We start from the raw sequence: 17,545 nt of genomic DNA on the forward strand, positions 1-17,545 counted from the left end.
TGTCCAAGGTCACACAGCTAAATAATAATTATTAAGTGTCTGAGATCAGATTTGAGCTCAAGTCCTCCCGACTCCAGTTCCGGTACTCCATCCACTGTGCCATCTAGCTGCCCCTCTATTTCCTTTTTTACATGCCATTTCATGTGATCCTCATATCTCTAGGAACTAGATGCTATCATTATTATCTCCGGTTTACAGATGGGAAACAGGTTTAGAGAGGTTAGGGTGACTTGCCTAGGACCAGATAGCAGAATACAAACGACTCCAAGCCCCCCAAGCCTCACTAAGTGACTTTCCCAGGTGGAACAGCAATGTTATAGGGCCTCCACTGAAACCTCTGCTCAGTGATCTTTTCCGCTTCACCAGGTTAACTGCCTAAGTTCTAAAACCCTTCCAGCTCCGACATTCTGTGACACACCCCCCTCCGTGATGTGGGAGGCGGAAGGGCTGGGTCCAGTTTGGGAAACCGGACTGACTGCCCTCTCCCTATCTCCCCACAGGAAGATGACACGGGGAATCGGACCGACATAACTTTATTATCCACAGGCCGAGAAAGAAAGGACGTTGGGCTAGCTCTGGCCCCGGGAGCACCGAGGAAAGCTCCGAAGATGCCCCTCAGGCAACATCCACACGGGCGAAACTCTGATCCATCCCCAGGCTGTTCTCCACGTAGACCTCATATTTGCCGCTGTCCTCTGCTGTGGCCCGGCGGATGGTCAGCGTAGTGTTAGTGCTGCCGATCTCATAGTACACCCTGGGAGGGCAGGCGAGGGGCTAGCTTGCGCTGCCGGTCCCCTAGGCCACCCGACTCCCCAGGAGCCATCCCCCACCCCTCCTCGAGGCTCCCTCCTCTTCCAGGGCCCCGTCTCTTGCCTGTCATCTTCTTCAATGTCCTGCCCGTCCTTGGTCCATCCCACATCAGGAGGCGGCTCGCCCAGGATTTCTGCGGTCAGCGTCACCGTGGTTCCTTTGCGCGCCTTGGTATTGTCTGGTCCCTTTTTGATCTTCGCTGGGACTGGAGGGTGTGTGGGGAGGAGGGCGATAAGAGGGCAAAGGGATGGATGAGGAAGGTGCTCTTTGCTCCCTCCCCATCGCAGGATTTAGGGTGAAGGGGACCTCAGAGATAGTCCAGTCTCCTCATTTTACGCCTGGGTAAACGAAGGCAGGAGGTCTCAGCCTTGTCATTTGCTAGCTGTGTGACCCAGGGCAAATCACTCTGAGCCTCGACGGTTCTTATTTGCAGTATCTAATCCATTAGGTTGTGAGGAAAGCACTTTAAAATCTCAGAAAACCAGATGAGCACTATGTGGTGCTGAAAAATGAGCCAACAGAATCAGGCCCTCTGGGGAAAGTGAGGAAACCTCCTGTGACCTTGGGCAAGCCGTGGTAACGACCTTTGTAATCCTACCTGCAGCCCCCACCTACCTGGCAGGCTGGTGGTGAGGAGAGAGGCGGTATGCTGGGAAATGGGCGTGTTAGGGGCAAAGCCAGACGTGCGACAAAGCCCAAGTGTAGGGGGCCCTACCTTCCACGAGGATCCGCGCAGAGTCGGAACACTCGCCGAAGGGATTGGACACGTTGATGCTGTACTGGCCGAGGTCGGCCAGCTCTCCGTCACGCACCACCAGCGCCACCACGTCGGGGTCCTCGAAGACGTAGCGGTACTTGGGCCCGTCGCGGAGCTCCTTGCCGTCTTTGCTCCAGCGGATAAAGGGGTCGGGAAAAGCCGAGATCCGACAGGAGAGTTTGGCAGCGCTTCCCTCTATCAGCACCACGTCCTGCAGCGGCTGCAGCACGCGCGGGGGCCCCTTCTCTTTCAGCTCTTTCCGGGACCTGTTCAGGTCAATGCCAGGCCGATGGCGACCCTTGGGGCGCATCTCCACACCAATCCTCCCCTCAACGCATCCGCACCAGGAGCTTCCCCTGCTAGTCTTTCCTCAAACTAGTGACCCCGTACCCTAACTCACAACCCTCTCTTCACTTGTTCTCAATAGGGTACTGACCCAGAATCAAGCACACTCTCCTGATCTCTGAACAGCCCCCCTTCTCTCTCTCTGTCTCTCTGGCTAGCTGTCTCTCATCTCTGTTTCTATTTCTTTCTCTATTTCTCTCTCTTTGTTTCTCTGTCTCCCTTCTCTGGCTCTCTTTCCTCTATTCTCTGTCTCTCTACTTTTCTCTCTGTCTCTGGTCTCTGTCTGTCTCTCTGTCTCTGTCTGTCTCTCTCTCACACACACACACACTCTCTCCGAAGATAACCTACTGATGTGTGTCACGAGGTCATTGAGGACCAAGCCCAGGACACTCCCACCCCCTCACCTGTGGCCCCGGTAAGAGGCCTGGATGCGGATGGCAGCGCTCTGCACCTGGGGGTCATTGATGTCCAGGGTGCAGCCCGGAGGTGGGGCGGCCGGTTTCTTGGCCGGAGCTGCTTTGGACATCTGGGGGAACAGATGGTGATCACGAAATTCAAGGCCTAGACAGAAATTCTTCCCCAATCCCCAGTCGTGCCCTCCAGGAACAGAAACCGAATGGGACAGTAGAGGGGTAGAACTCACCACGGAGCTGAGGGCAGAGGGACCAATAGAAGGGCTTGGATCGAAGAGCCAAGTTAGAGTTCTGCGCGGAGGCCCCGGGATAGCACAGGACCGGACGGGGAGGGCAGGTGGCCCCGCGCCCCTGCCTTTATATACAGCTTCCCTCCTGGCCTTGTTTGGCTTGGTAGCCCCTGGTCCCCCCGGGACCCCAGTCTTCGCCTACCCAGCCCGACCTGGATCCTTATTTAGCCCGAGGACGCCAGGGATGCTGGCTCAGCCGTCGCTGCTAACCCGAGGGGGAAACCCGAGTGGCACTGGGGCCCTCATAGCGTCAGCGACCCGACAGCTGGACAGCGGGACACCGCTCCGCCCCCGGCTCCCCTCCCCTCGAATTGCAGAGTTCCTGGGGGAGGATTGAAGCAGAAAGTTCAATTCTCCGGGTGAAGTTCGAATATCTCCACCCACCCAATCACAAGAGGCTAACAGGGCCACTGTGACCAATCAGATAGAGCCCTCAGGTGCCCAGCCATGAGCCAGTCTGAACTTTCTTCCTGGAGCTTTCAGTTCTCCTCTCCCCCACCCCCCATACCAACCAATGGGCTGATAGGAGGACCCAGGGCCTGGTGGGAGAGGTCCAGCCCCCTCCCCCTCCAGCACCCACACTTTTATACCCTGTTTTAAGAATATGGATAAGACTGGTTTAGATAGCCTCTTCCCACTCCCACACTTCTGATCCCCCCCCCCCCAATACCCACCTCCTTTAGAGAAGCAATGCACTATAGTAGAAATATCACTAGATTTTGGAGTCAGAGAACTTTTCTTAGCTGTAAAATGAAGAAAGTTAGACTAGATAATCTGAAAGGTATCTTCCACCTTTACAATTCTTATTCTATGAACCTATGCTATCAACTGATGACCTATGTGACCTTGGACAGTGCTGGGACTGGAGTGAGGAAGACCTGGATTCAAAGGTGGCCCCAGACACTAACTTAACCTCTCTTTGCCTCAAGTTTCTTCAGCCATAAAAGCACCCATCTCACAAGGTTGTTATGAGGATCAAATTAGGTATTTTCAAAGAGCTTAGCATGCTTAATTTTTATTCCCTTCTCGCAGTATCCAATTAGTTTTGGCCTAGCAGTGTTGGATCTCACATTTCTTGGCTATGTGACCTTGAGCAAATTATTTAGCCTAGTTGAGAATCAGTTACCTCACCTAGAAAATGGGTTATTGTGAAGAAAATCCTTTATAAATGTAAGTTATAATTAGACATAACCTCATCCTTTAGTCTTAGTCTGATTGAAGCGTGAGGAGAGTCAGAATGTCTGGGGAAACAAGACAATAGTCACCTGAGGGACTAAGTCTGAATATGGTTTAGAGAGGCAGAGTGTTCTAGTGGAAAGAATATTGAATTAGGGGGTCAAGGAACCCAGTTTCAAATCCTGGGTGAAACTGGTGAGGTAAATTCATACTTTCTAAAATAAGACATCTATATATCAAATTTCAAAATTGTTTTACAGCTAATTTGGGAAAATTTTAACTATTTAAAAAAAGAAAATGAGAGAGTTCGACAAATGGCTGTCAAAGATAGCTTCCAGCCCTAGATCTCTGATGACCTGCATGACCTTAGGCAACAGAAAGATCTAGAGCCAAAGGGACTTCAGAAGTCATCTAGTCCAGACCCTTCATTTATTTATAGCTGAGGAAACTGAGACCCAGGAAAATGAGATTTGTCCAAAGTCATGTAAATAGTAATCACTAGAATTGGGATTTGAACTCAGGCCCTCTGACCCCATAGCTCTTTCTGTTTGATTATGCAGTGGATACTCTTGAGGGGGAGGTAAATAAAATCCTTTCCTCAATCTAAAATTCTCTTAGTTTATAATTCTCTTCACCAGAGTCCAAAGAAGGACTTGTCCAAGCTGGAGCAGAAAGCCCAAGGACTGTTGTGGGGGATCAGCTAAACTCAAGTGCCAGAAAAGAAAATCACCAATGAATGCCTTTTTCAAGTCATGAATCTCTTAATGGTCACTAGGTTCATTTCCATAGGGCTCAGGTTTTTTTCTCCTTTACCCATGGAAGAATAACCAAGATTGAGGGAAAAACACAGGAGAGGAGGGTGTTACTACATGAGGCTTTGCAGCTGTAGAACTATTCCTCCCAAACCCCAAATTCTAGGACACTTCCAAGTTGAACTAGTCAGCATTTAGTCTAGCTCTGGGTGACCAAACTAGGAGCCAGAAAGTTCTTGATGTGTTAAAGAATTAGATGGAATTGATAGAAGTAAATGTAGAGTTCCTGAACTCATTTACTCATTTTAAAAGTGCATATAAGATATAAATTATAATTTATAAAATTTTATATATTTCTATATCACCATCATGTATATTCTTTGTGTGTTTATATATATATATAGAGATAGATAGATAGATAGATAGATAGATAGATAGATAGATAGATACAGAGAGAGAGAGACTACTACAAGCTCAGGATAAGTCAATGATAGGAAGTGTCAATCAAAAGCTGTCAAGAGCAAAAAGAACCAAAAGAAGATAAAATAACTTCTAGATTGCATTGAGAAAAATTGTCCAGAATAGGAGAGGCCATAATTCCGGTCAGACCATCACTGAAGGATTGTGTTCAGTATTTGATGCTACTTAAGACAAGATGAAGCACATCCAAAAAGTGGCCAAAAGTTCTGGAGAAAATGTTTCATCTGTATCATTTGAAGGAACTGAGGATGTTTCACCTGGAGAAGAGATGAATCTCAAAGTCAAGAGTGCTGGTGCTACCTATCTTGAAGATTTTGAAGATATTATGGGAATAGGATTTGTGTGTTTGCTTCATCCCCTCCTCTCCACCTAGTGTGGAAATAGCAGTGAATTAAAGAGTTAGATTTGATATAAGGATTTCTAAATAAATAAAGCAATCCCAAAATGGAATGGGTTGGTGGGGGGAGAGCAGGTTTCCCCTAATCAGAAGTCTTCAAGCAAGCTGGCTGTTTGCTGAGGATGCTTTAGAGAGTATTCTTGGTCAGGTGGAAGGTTTCCATAAACCTCAGAAATGTGCTTCAAAATTGATTCCTCCAGGTATCTTGCAGCTATTCAGGACCCTTATAAATCTCTGGCTCAGCCCTGCCAGGTTTCATGAGATCTTGAAGCTCTAACATGATGATTTGTTTATCTCAAAAAAAAAAAGAAAGGGAAAAAAACTGCAGCCTGCTGACTTGTGATTATAGGTAGAATTACCCTAAGTTTCCCACAGGCCCAGGTAAATGGTCCTTGATTGGGCCCTGTCACTACAGATAGACCCTTCAGCTCTGGGGTCTATTCCCAACAATAGGGTGCAAACATTGCTGCTGCTCAGGTGCCTACTGGTCCATTCTCATGAACCAGTTGTATTTACCTTATCCAGTCTTCTTTGGAGTCTTTTTTCAGCACCTAGTACAGAGCTCCACATAGGAAATATGTTTGAGCAATCAGTTGGAAAATATGATAGTATGGTCAAGAGAGTGCAGGTCTATGTTTGTCTTGGTTTAGATGGTACTGGCTGTGTGATCCATGCAAATGACTTAACCTTTCTGAAACCTAGTTCTTTAGTCCCTTAGCCTCGATGAATTTTTTCCTAATCCACAGAGGGCTTATGCTGTCCTCAGGGCTCCCGTGAATCTGTTCCTGGTTATATTTGGTTCACCTTGGCTTCTCTGTCCTCCCCAAACTATCCCAGTGCCTCCAGAGACCCTGGTAATGGTTTTCTCATCTGTAAAATGGGCAAATTATTTATATTCCCCTCTTTACAGGGTGATTTTAAGGAATTTGTAAACTATCAAGAATCATGTAAATGGGGGGCAGCTAGGTAGCACAGTTGATAGAGGACCAGCCCTGGAGTAAAGAGGACCTGAGTTCAAATCCAGTGTATGACCTTTGGAAAGTCACTTTAACCCCATTGCCTTGCAAAAATTAAAAAAAAAGAATCTGTAAATGCAAACTCAAAATATTAGTTTACAGTGATAAACTGGGCTAGGATTTGGGCCTGCTGAACAAGTGAAGGAGGAAAGGAAGGAAGGAAGGATGGAAGGGAGGTTGAAAGGAAGGAGAAAGGAAGAGAGGAAGGAAGGAAGAAAAGGAAAGGAGGAAGGAAGGAAATATGTATTTATTGAATATCTATTCTGTGTCAGCCACTTTGTCAGGGGCTTTACAAATAGTTTCTCATTTATTCTCAGGGTTGATATGGGGGCGGGGGGAGCTGAAGACAGAGGAGGTAAAGAATCTAGCCAACAGAGCTATAGGAGGTCAGATTGAGCTCCAATACCCATTCCCCTGGTTTCCTGACTACTACAAAGTTCTACTTGGTCACCATCCCAATGTGGCTCCTTAGAGATTAGAAGATAGTTTGTTTCCTGGGGTATCATTTGATGAAGGATGTTATACCTAAACCAGAGATTGTATTATTTATGATAACCAAAACAACCTAAAGACTAATAAAGGAAAGGAGAGATTTGGCTAGAGATGGTAGAAACTGGGGAAAGGAAGGAAGGAAAATAGTGATGGGGAAAGCTACTAAGCATGAGGAGTCAGTGTCAGAGTCTGGATAGTATAATAGGGCAATTGTTTGGAAAGGAGAAGACTTCACAGATGGAATTGGGGAATAGGGGAAGGGGATAGGCACCAATATCTCATTTGAGCCTCAAATGACACTCTGAAGTATATGATCTTATTATCCTCATTTAACAGCTGAGGAAACTGAGACAAAGGTTAAGTGCCCAGGGTCATACTGCTAGTTTCTGAGGTCAAATTTGAACTTGGGTCTTTTGACTCCCTGTCTAGTATTTTATATATTATGGCAACTCCTAGCTGCCTCATATGGCAGTCTGGTAAATCCTTTAGATGCTACTGTTCTCAAAATAGTGTTAAATTGTGTAAAACATATATAGGATTTCAAAGGAAACCAAAGGCTAGTGAAAATAAATGGTCATTTTGCCCATTCAAATACATGAACTTCCTAAAATCCATCAATGGAGCCATCCATAGACCCTGGATAAAGAAAGCAAAAATAAGCCCTACTCCCCCTCACCCCCCTCACCCCATCCCCACATTCCCAGAAAGTCCCCGGACAGAACACAAAGGTCTCCCTGCTGCTTGTTTTTATTGGCCCTGGGACAGACAGACAGATGGATGGAGAATGGAGAGATAGGCTGGGCTCAGGACAACACTGGAGATAGGGGTTGGGTGAAGGATGGAGAGAGGAAGGAAAAACTTCACAAAAGTTAATAAATAAATAAATATGAGGGCAGTGAGGACAAAGGCTTTGAGGATGGCGGGGAGGGAGGAGGAAGGCCCAATGCAAGAAGCCTTGGGTCACAAGCTGATAGGACAAGGGAAGATCCCCAAATCCCCTCCCCCCATTAGGCAGAGAGAGGAGGAAAAAGGAAGGCCTCTCTAGCCTCTTCTCTCACTGATTCCGAGTCTCCATGCTATCCTGTCCTTGAACCTCCTTGAGTTAGGAGTGGTTCTGCAGCCCAGTTCCCCCCATCCCGTGCCCACAGACTTAACATCTCCTCACCAGTTTCCTAGGCTTCAACAGTTACCCAACTAACTGGTCTGCTGATGTCCTATCCCCATCTCTTTTGTGTCTACTCTTTCTGGTTTATCAATCCCTTCACTGATCACTCCCATCCCATCGACCTCATGACACAGGCTGCCTCATTTCCTTTTTGTGCACTTTCTTCTCTTTGGTAAATTGGTGCTTACACCCACCCTTCTCATCATTCCCCTCAATCTCTCTCCCAAAGGCTCCCCATCCAACAGCTAGACTCCCTCTGTGTCCTCCCCTTTGTCATTTCTCATTCTCTCTACCCCTCAGTCCCCTGACTCTTTTTTCCTTCTCTCTTTGTCCCTCATCTCCCTCAGTCCTCTGTCCTTCAGCCTGGTTGAAGCTCGTCGTACCTCAGGAGGGGCTTATGCTATCCCTGGGGCTCCCATTGCCCATGGGTCCATGAGGTAATGACACCTGGTTGGCTGTTGCTGGTGGTATCCGGTCCCCTTTGGCCTCTCTGCCTTCCCCCACCCTACCCCAGTGCTGCCAGAAGGCCCTGGAATGTCCCATGTGCAAGGGCAGGGGAGTCCAGGAGTTAGACTATAGGCATCCCAGAGTTCAGAGTCCAGGAGGCTGGGGGAGGGATTGGAGGTCCAGGAGGCCAGGGATCTGGGATCCAGAAGGCTAAGGGCCGCCAGGGTAGGAGCGTAGCAGCACCTTATGGCGGGTGGCAGCCTCTGCCCTTCGGCGTTTCTGTTCCCCCAGGAACTCCTTCAGCCTATTGGTGGTAAAAGTCAGTGTCTGCCGCCGAAGCTTCATCAGGTAGGCATCCTGAAGCCAGGGGTGTGCCAAACAGTCCTGCAGTGAAGGCCGGCTCCTAGAAAACAAGATGGATTGGAGAGCAGGATTAGCTGGGAGAAAGTCAGCAGAAGTTAGGGGAATTCATTCAAGGCAGGAGGCCAGAAACCAGAATGGACAAGGAAAAGCAAGGGGGCAGCCCCACCACTCACCAGGGGTGGACAGAAAGAACCTTGCGCAAAAAGAGGGCAGCACTCTGGGAGGTATTGGGATACAGCAGGAAGGCATCAAAGCGGCCCCCAACAATCCGGGCTTCTGTCTCCCGGGGGTCTGGCTCATAAAATGGGGAGTGTCCACTGAGCCTGGGGAAAGACATAATAAAAAGGTCAGTGTTGAGGGCAGGAGAGAAACTGGGAATGCAAGGACTGATTTGAACTCTGTTTTATATGGCAATGTAGACCACCACCACCGCCCTGGCCTGTGAGGCAAAGGATTGGAAAAATTCTGGGGAAAGAGCTGCCTAGAGCTAATGAAATGAAAAAGAGGTCTCTGCGAACAGAGATTTGTTGCTGGAAGGAAACTTAGAATCCATCAAATTCTATCCCCCCACTTCACAGATGAGAAAACTGGCACTCAATGTTGTTGACTTTCCCAAGAGTCACCCAAGCAAATGGTGTCTGAAGTGGGATTTAAATCCAGAGCTTCCTGACTCCAAGCCTAGCACTCTGTCTCCTTTACCATCCTACCTCTTACATCAGGTCCACAGAAGCGAACTGTGAAGTAAGAGCAGAATATAGCAAGTACAGGGAGGCGGAATAGTACGAGGGCAAGGACTTGGGTTGTATGAATGGGTTCCTCTGCTTAAGGATCACTCACATGATGTAAGTGAGCACACCAACACCCCAGATGTCTGTGGCAGAGCCAATGGGTTCACCCTTCACCATCTCAGGAGCTGGTAAGAGAAGAGACAGAGTTGACCTAGCTACCTGTGGATGGTGTCTTTGCTGAATATGGGGGTTCCCTGTTAGGCAATGGGGAGTAACGGTGACAGGGTCAAGCCCCAACCCACCACGTCACTCAACACAATTACAAGTAGCCTCTACCACTTGAGGAATACAATCCAAAATTGTGAGCTGGTATTCAAGACCTTTTCAAAAAATTCCAACCTGCCTTTCCTTCCTCTTTCTTTTCAGTATTAAATATCTAGAAAAGGCAGCCTACCCTTCATAGCCCTACTTCTTCACCTTCCACTCACTCACTCCTTAACTCCAGATAATTTAGCTTTCTTTCTACTTCCCCCATTGATATTTCTCCCTTTGAGGTCATCCTTGACCATCTTACTGCCAAATCCTGTGGCCTCTTCCCATTTCTTACCCCTCCTTGAAATCTCTGCAGCAGTGGACATCCCTAACCCCCTTCTTCTGGGTATATTCTCCTCTCTTTGCTTTCTTGCCATTGTATTCTCAGCTGCTTGTCTGACCTTTCCTTCACTATACTATTTGCCATCTTTGCTTTCTTTTCCTGATTCCTAACTGTAGGCATCCTTTCTGGCTCCAAGCTGCCTTTCCAGTCCTGTCTCCTGATCATTCTCTTTCCAGTCCAGCTGACTGCCATATAGTAAGCACTTAATAAATCCTTATTTCCTTCCTTCCTATACCCTATATTTGAGAGAAACTAGACAGCTCATTCTCCAAACACATCTCTCAGTTTCTGGAGAGTGCCCTTACTTGAACTGTTGCCAACACAGAGTATGTTAGTTCCCCATCTCCCATTCTTCAAGTCTGGAAGGAAAGGGAAGTGACCTCTCCTCTTTTGTCTAAAACCTCAGTGTAATGCATCACCAGTTCTGTTTTCCTCACCCTCTATTTCTCTGTTATAGTTAGGGCATATGTCTTCTCTCCCTACTTGATTTGAAAACTAGAACCTTGCTTATTCATCTTTATACCTCTGAAGCATCTAGCACAAGATCTTGTATAAGCAGGTACTTAAAAAAATTTGCTAATTTTAATTTGCCAAATGAGAGCATCAAGGGCCATAGACATATGTTGGTCACTAGGTGCCTCTAGCTCATGTATTCAGTTATCCCTTCCACATCACAAGTGCGCCAGGCATGAAGTACCCCAGTCATCTGAAAAATCCACATAAAAACTTTTGGTCTTTCCTTCATACCAGAGAAGAAGTCTGAATTATTTTGGTACCAAAAGATAAAAAATGTTGATATTATATGATACTAAACATTATTATGCATTTCTGAGTTTATAAATGTTTTTGGTGTTGTCTGCATGTTATTTTCAGTTTCCACAAAACTCCCCCAAATTTTCCCTTTTAATTTCTTGTGCTAATTCATGTTGGAGAAAGTTGAGATGTGGAAGGCATATCTGCCCAGCCAATGTGGCAGTCACTGTCTTCCCAGGTGGATATCCATGGAAGAGCATTCTTTAGGAAACTTTCAAGGCTATGACTTGGGTAGGGTTGTTGTATCCCAATGCTTCTTTGAGCTAGGTTAGAGCTGGAGTTAGCAAGTACAAATGTAAGTCTAGGTCCCTTGGTTCCTTTCATCTTCAGCCTTTGGCCAAGTTGTGGGACCCCTTATTCCTGCCCAGAAGTCAACCCAGTGCTTTTATTTTATTTATTTATTTGTTTATTTGTTTATTTGTTCATTTATTCATATATTTATTTATTTGTTTATTTATTTATTTGTTGTAGGTTTTTTGCAAGGCAAACGGGGTTAAGTGGCTTGCCCAAGGCCACACAGCTAGGTAATTATTAAGTGTCTGAGACCAGATTGGAACCCAGGTACTCCTGACTCCAGGGCTGGTGCTTTATCCACTATGCCACCTAGCTGCCCCTATACCCAGTGCTTTTAAAAAGCTGCCACTGACCCCAGGTTTTAGAGCTTGCAAGGTACTTTCTGTTTGAAGTGGTCCAGAAGGGATAGGATTCCATGAACACCTAGCCTCTGACAGGAGATTTCCACACAGCTAAGTAAGTATCTGAGACTGGATTTGAATCCAGGGCCTCCCGACTCCAGGACCAGTACTCTATTCACTGCCCCACCTAGCTGCCCCAAGCTAACCCCTTTTAAGCTCCCAAAGCCCAACTCACTTCCCTGAGGTTTCCTAGAGAAGGCCTAACTGTATCATGTAGTTTTTTTTTAATGGGACTGGAGTGGGAATGATACCCAGAGAGTGCCACCCTGATAATTAGGAGCACAAACCAACATTCAGCCTGACCAGGCCTCACCCATGTACTCCAGAGTGCCAGCACGGTGCCCCAGGGGCTGCAGGGCCTGGGGGCTATAGGGCTGGGCACTGCCAAAGTCCACAATCTTGAGAGCATTGTCATGGGTCAGCAGCAAGTTGTCAGGCTTGATGTCCAAGTGGAGTACGTGGTGGTCATGTAGGTATTCCAGGCCCTGCAGCAGCTGGACCACATACGTGGCCACATCATCCTCGGAGTAGCGAAACCTGAGGGAGGAAAGAAGGGCCATGGCACAGGAGGGCATGGGGAGGACCCAGGGGCTCTCTGGGGCTGACCCCCTCTCCTCTACATCATGTGGCCAGAGGCCTCCATTATCTCCCTCCTTCCTTCCACATTGGCCCTACCGTTCACTGAGTCCACAGAGCAGCTCGCGGTTACCGCAGCTCTCCGCAATGAGGACGAGGTAACGTGGGGTGATGTACGCCTCGTGCAGGGACATGAGTCGCTCATGGTGTAGGGAGCGTAATACTTCATATTCCTGGAGCACCCTCTGCTTCCCTTCTGCCACATAAGGGACAATCTTCGCCACGAATGACCGGCCTGTAGCATTCTCCCGGCAAGCCCTCACCACACCAAAACGACCCCTGGACGTAGGATTGAGGTGGGGGGGAAGGGAACAGATTGAGTCTACCACAGGGTGAGGTCATGGGAAATGAAAGACATGGGTAAAGCCAAGTGACATGGAAACCCCAAATAATGGCAGGAAGCCAGAACAGAGGCTTCTGGGGAAAGAGAAAAGGTCTTTCGGCATCCTTGTCCCCTCCTATATCTCAGGCCCCTGTGGGTTTGAACATCAGGATTCTGCATCAATTTGCCCACCCCCAGTTCTACCATAACCCTTCCCCCCAACAACCAGCATTTATTAATTGAACCATCCTCATCCCTCTTTTGAACTTGCCTGGCCTTTTCCTCCAGGAAGGTGTAGGGTTTCTGGGGAGGTCCTTGACGAAGAGTGGTGCCCTCAGGGCCAGGAGAGCTGGGGGATCCACGTCCTGGAGAGCTGACCCTGTCCTTGACTGGGGTGACGCTCTGCACAGTCACCTTAGTGGGGCTGGGGGTAGGCTCAGGGGTAGGGGCTTCTGACACAAAAGAAGTTACCACATACATAGGGGCTGGGGAGGAAGTTGGTTTACTCTCAGGGATACTAGGAGATGGAACTTTTGTGTTAGAGGCAAGAGACTGAGTCTCAGGAGGTGGGGGCTGATCGCTGGAGGATGTGAGCTCTACTGGCCGTGCAGCCAGCAGACCCCTGTGCTTTCGAGGAGGAGTTGGGGGAGGTGGGCCTACAGCCTTGAGGTGAGACTGGACCTGGTTGAGAGGTGATAGGGGAGAGGAGGTGGTTGGGGCTGAAGGAAGAGACTGTGGAGAGGCTGGAGCCACAGAAGATGCAGGCTCAGGGACAGGGGCTGGGGAGACTGGAGAGGTTGGGGCTGAGGTATCAGGGGTTGGTGTGGCTGGAGCTGGAGAAGCTGGGGCTGGAGAGGCAGAGGGTGGTGTGGCTGGGCCTGAAGAGGCTGCAGAGGCTGGGGCTGGGGGAGAGATAGGTGAGGTAGGAGTGGAAGGAATGGGGGTCCTAGAAGGCTCTGAGGTAATAGGAATTTCTTGTTGAGTAGTAGCTTTCAAAACTGGGGTATCTGGGCAGAGAAAAAAAGCATTTTTTTTTTAGATTTTTTTGCAAGGCAAATGGGGTTAAGTGGCTTGCTCAAGGCCACACAGCTAGGTAATTATTAAGTGTCTGAGACCAGATTTGAACCCAGGTACTCCTGACTCCAGGGCCAGTGCTTTATCCACTATGCCACCTAGCCACCCTGAGAAAGCATTTTCTATAGAACCCTCCATGTAGGAGGAGATCCTGGAGATGAATCAATTTGGAAGGAGAAAGTTAAAAACGCAGCCCCAAGGATCCCAAGGTCTTGAGGGCTCAGGCAACTGAGGGGTATTATTTTAATCCCACTGATTCCAAAACCATAGGTCCCCATCCCACCAATATTGAATTTTTCCCACCATCCATCCCTCTAGGGTCCCAGTCCCCCCCAACCTCCTGACCTGTGGATTTCCCCACAAGGATCTTCTCTGATGCATTGCTGAAGGGGCCCTGCCCAGCTCGGTTGGCACATGCCACTCGAAACCTCACAGTCATGCCCGGTGGCAGTTGAGTCACATTGTAGTAACAATCATTGATGCCTGAGCTCACACACTGCCATGTGGACTCCCCTGGGGACAGAGAGGAGATAAGGGTTGGAGGTGGGCAGTGGGGGGCTGTCATGAGGGAGCCCAGGGGGGGGGTCTATCCCACACAACAGGGTCCCCAGGAGTTCTATAGAGAAACAAGGGAGGGGTAAATGGGTTAGTGTGCTGGTGGTGAGAATCTAAGGGGAAGGGGAGAAGAAAGAAGCCCAAATTTAATTGCTCTCTTCTTATTAGGGTTCCCTCATCTCCTTTGGAGATTTCTGCATACTCCCATTGTCCCAGACCCTCCCAGATTTCTCTCAACTCCCAGGAACCCTTCTGCCCAGTCTTACCATCTATACGTTGCTCTAATGTGTATGTACAAGGGGCTCTACTATCTCCGGGCTTCCAGACCACCAATGCTGTATCCTGGTATTTCTGGGGCACTTCAGGGGGAGCCAGCTTCCCTGGCAGGCCTTAGTTGGAGGAAGATCTCATGAGCCCTTCAACGCCAACTCCAGTTCTCCATTTGTTCTCTCCTCCTCTCCCACCCCTCCACTCTCACTCCTACTGATCCTGCCCCATGTACTCACGGGCCACAGCCATAGTGCAGGAGCTGGTGGCACTGCCCAGAGCATTGCGGGCAGAGCACTCATACAGCCCAGCATGACGCTTCCCAGCACGAGGGATGGTCAGCAGCTGCCGCCCATCTTTGCAGGATACAATAGTCACTGATGGGTCTGACCGAAGGGACTGTTTGTCTGCAGGGGCCAAGAAAGGACCACGGATATGTCAGTCTTTTAGTCTTAACTCCTCACGATCTCCCAGACAACCCTGGACCCTCTCTCTTATTGCCAGGCATTTCCTGGCTTTCAAGAGTCAGTCAAGTAGGGTCTATCTCTTCCAAATTAAGGGTCAGGGGAGGTCACAGAATGCACAGGTCACCAGATCACAGAATGAGGGTGGGCACCATGATGGGGTAAGGGGGTGGCAGAAGGTGAAAAAACATATTGTTGTTACCTTTTGTCCAGGATATGTGGGGTGCGGGGCAGGCTGCTGGGAGGCACAGGAGAGTGGCTGCCTCTCCCTCCAGCAGCACCTGGTCCTTCAGTTTGATATGAAAGACAGGAGGAAAGTCTAAAGGGAGAATTAGAGAAAAACAGAGGAAATGTTAGGGGGAGAAAGAACTAACGAGCCAATAAACATTTGTAGAAACTCTTCTTTGTGCAAGGAGTGATGGGGCCTGCTTAGTGGATAAGAGCCCTGTCCTCAAAAACCTTCCCCTGAAGTGGATGAAATAAAGACATGTACCAATGACAGCAGAAATTATATATGACTTTTAATAATTAACTTTTTTTGTTTTTATTTTTTAGGTTTTTGCAAGGCAAATGGGGTTAAGTGACTTGCCCGAGGCCACACAGCTAGGTAATCATTAAGTGTCTGAGACCTGATTTGAACCCAAGTACTCCTGACAGTGCTTTATCCACTGCGCCACCTAGCCGCCCCAATAATTAACTTTTAATAATAATTTAATTTGATAATAGCTAGCAATTATATACTATTATAAGATTTGTAAAATACAATATATATTTGCTTATATTTAAATGCCCCTTACAACAAAAAATGTGAAGTAGGTGCAATTATTTATTATTCAAGTAGGAACTTTGATAGTTGCCATTTTACAGATGAGCAAACTGAGGCTAAGGGAAATTAAGTAGTTTGTCCAGTGTCACACACACAGCTAGTAAGTGCCTGAAGCAAGATTCAGATTCTTATTAGCCAACAACAGCTCTCACCTCTAGAGCACCTGCTTACACTAAATACTTTACAAATATCTCATTTTCTCCTTCAAACAACCCTGGAAGGTAAGTACTACTATTATTCTCATTTTACAGATGAAGAAACTGAGGCAAAGAGATTATGTGACTCCACTGTCAAACAAGCTCTGAGACTGTATTTGAACCCAGGTCTTCAGCATTTCTAGTCAATGTACCACCTAGAGGCATCTGATTATTATGGCAACCCTGTAAAAAGGGTAACAGGCATTGTTTTCCCCATTTTACAGTTGAAAAAACTGAGGCTTAAAGAAAAGAAAGATTGAACAAAAATAACAAACAGATAGGTAGATGAATGAATCAAAGGATGGATTTTTTAGGGGTGGCTAGGTGGCAGTGGATTAAGCACTGGCCCTGGAGTCAGGAGTACTTGGGTTCAAATCCGGTCTCAGACGCTTAATGATTACCTAGCTGTGTGGCCTGGGGCAAGCCACTTAACCCCATTTGCCTTGCAAAAACCTAAGGAAAAAAAAAGACTGAGGCTGAAAACATTGTTATTTATCCAAGGCCACACAGTCATTAAATATCTAAGATAGGAAAGCAGATTCAAGTCTCTCCTGACTTGAGATTCCATTTTCTTCTCACATTTGTTGGTGAATCGTTTTTTCAGTCTTGTCAGATTTTTTCATGATGCCATTTGGGATTATCTTGGCAAAGATACTGGAAAGGTTTTTGTCATTTCCTTCTCCAACTCATTTTACAGATGAGGAAACTGAGGTACATAGGATTAAGTAACTTGCCTAGGGTCAAATAGCTAGTACGTGTCTGAGGTTGGATTTGAACTCAGGAAGAGGAGTCTGACTCTAGGACATTGTGTCACCTAGCTGCCTATCTTCCCACCCCGGTATATCGTATAGAAATAATGACTGCAAAGGAGGATGCCAGCATCCATACGAGGTACTCCGTGCTAGGGGTATTCATAGAAGAGAAAATTTACTTTTGACTGATGGCAGGGAGGAATAATTCCATGAGATGAGAGGGACAACGCGGCTGGTATGAAGCCAACCTTCCTCTTTACTCTATGGGAGCGGAGCCAACAGCCAGGCTGGGACCACTATTATGGAAGTTTAATTGGACCCAGCTGGTGCGAGCCTAGCCTGGTCATGAAAATAGGAAGGGGCTAGAAAAGGCATCAGCTTGGAAACAAAGAATGGGGAGGTAGGGAGGGGGAAATCAGCATCTATTGGGACCTCCCATGTGGCAGACACTATGAAAAATACTTTATAAATATCATCCTAAATGATCCTCAAGACAACCCTGAGAGTTAGATTCTGTTATTATTCCAATTTTATAGATGAGGAGACTGAGGTCTTGCTGAGTCGAAGCCCACATCTATCCAACTAGCTGTATCAGACAGAGTGAAATCTGGAGTCAAAAGACTTGGATCTCCGAGCTCACTTTGCTTCTAATCACCTG

General features: G+C 47.5%; 2 protein-coding genes across 7 annotated transcripts in view; both read right to left on the reverse strand.

The window, feature by feature from the left end:
• Window positions 1-524: 524 nt before the first annotated feature.
• On the reverse strand, window positions 525-2,939 carry SPEGNB (SPEG neighbor). Its single transcript, XM_074192555.1, has 5 exons — window positions 2,556-2,939; window positions 2,317-2,438; window positions 1,526-1,833; window positions 874-1,015; window positions 525-754 (listed from the first exon to the last, which is right to left on the reverse strand). Exons 2-5 carry the CDS (start codon window positions 2,436-2,438, stop codon window positions 616-618), a joined length of 711 nt encoding a protein of 236 aa, XP_074048656.1. The 5' UTR covers window positions 2,556-2,939; the 3' UTR covers window positions 525-615.
• Window positions 2,940-7,645: 4,706 nt separating this feature from the next.
• Window positions 7,646-17,545, reverse strand: part of SPEG (striated muscle enriched protein kinase) — an 84,125-nt gene continuing 74,225 nt past the window's right edge. For all 6 annotated transcript variants that reach the window (XM_074191291.1, XM_074191298.1, XM_074191292.1 and 3 more), the window contains 10 exons: window positions 15,315-15,431; window positions 14,888-15,055; window positions 14,648-14,770; window positions 14,172-14,339; window positions 13,024-13,759; window positions 12,470-12,709; window positions 12,108-12,331; window positions 9,741-9,816; window positions 9,077-9,226; window positions 7,646-8,943 (listed from right to left, as the gene is read on the reverse strand). In XM_074191291.1, coding sequence (XP_074047392.1) covers window positions 8,751-8,943; window positions 9,077-9,226; window positions 9,741-9,816; window positions 12,108-12,331; window positions 12,470-12,709; window positions 13,024-13,759; window positions 14,172-14,339; window positions 14,648-14,770; window positions 14,888-15,055; window positions 15,315-15,431 — 2,195 coding nt within the window. In that variant the 3' untranslated portion in view covers window positions 7,646-8,750. The remainder of the gene's footprint in view (window positions 8,944-9,076; window positions 9,227-9,740; window positions 9,817-12,107; window positions 12,332-12,469; window positions 12,710-13,023; window positions 13,760-14,171; window positions 14,340-14,647; window positions 14,771-14,887; window positions 15,056-15,314; window positions 15,432-17,545) is intronic.

Source organism: Macrotis lagotis, chromosome 6 (assembly GCF_037893015.1).
Source record: "Macrotis lagotis isolate mMagLag1 chromosome 6, bilby.v1.9.chrom.fasta, whole genome shotgun sequence".
In the NCBI taxonomy this organism is placed as follows: domain Eukaryota; kingdom Metazoa; phylum Chordata; class Mammalia; order Peramelemorphia; family Peramelidae; genus Macrotis; species Macrotis lagotis.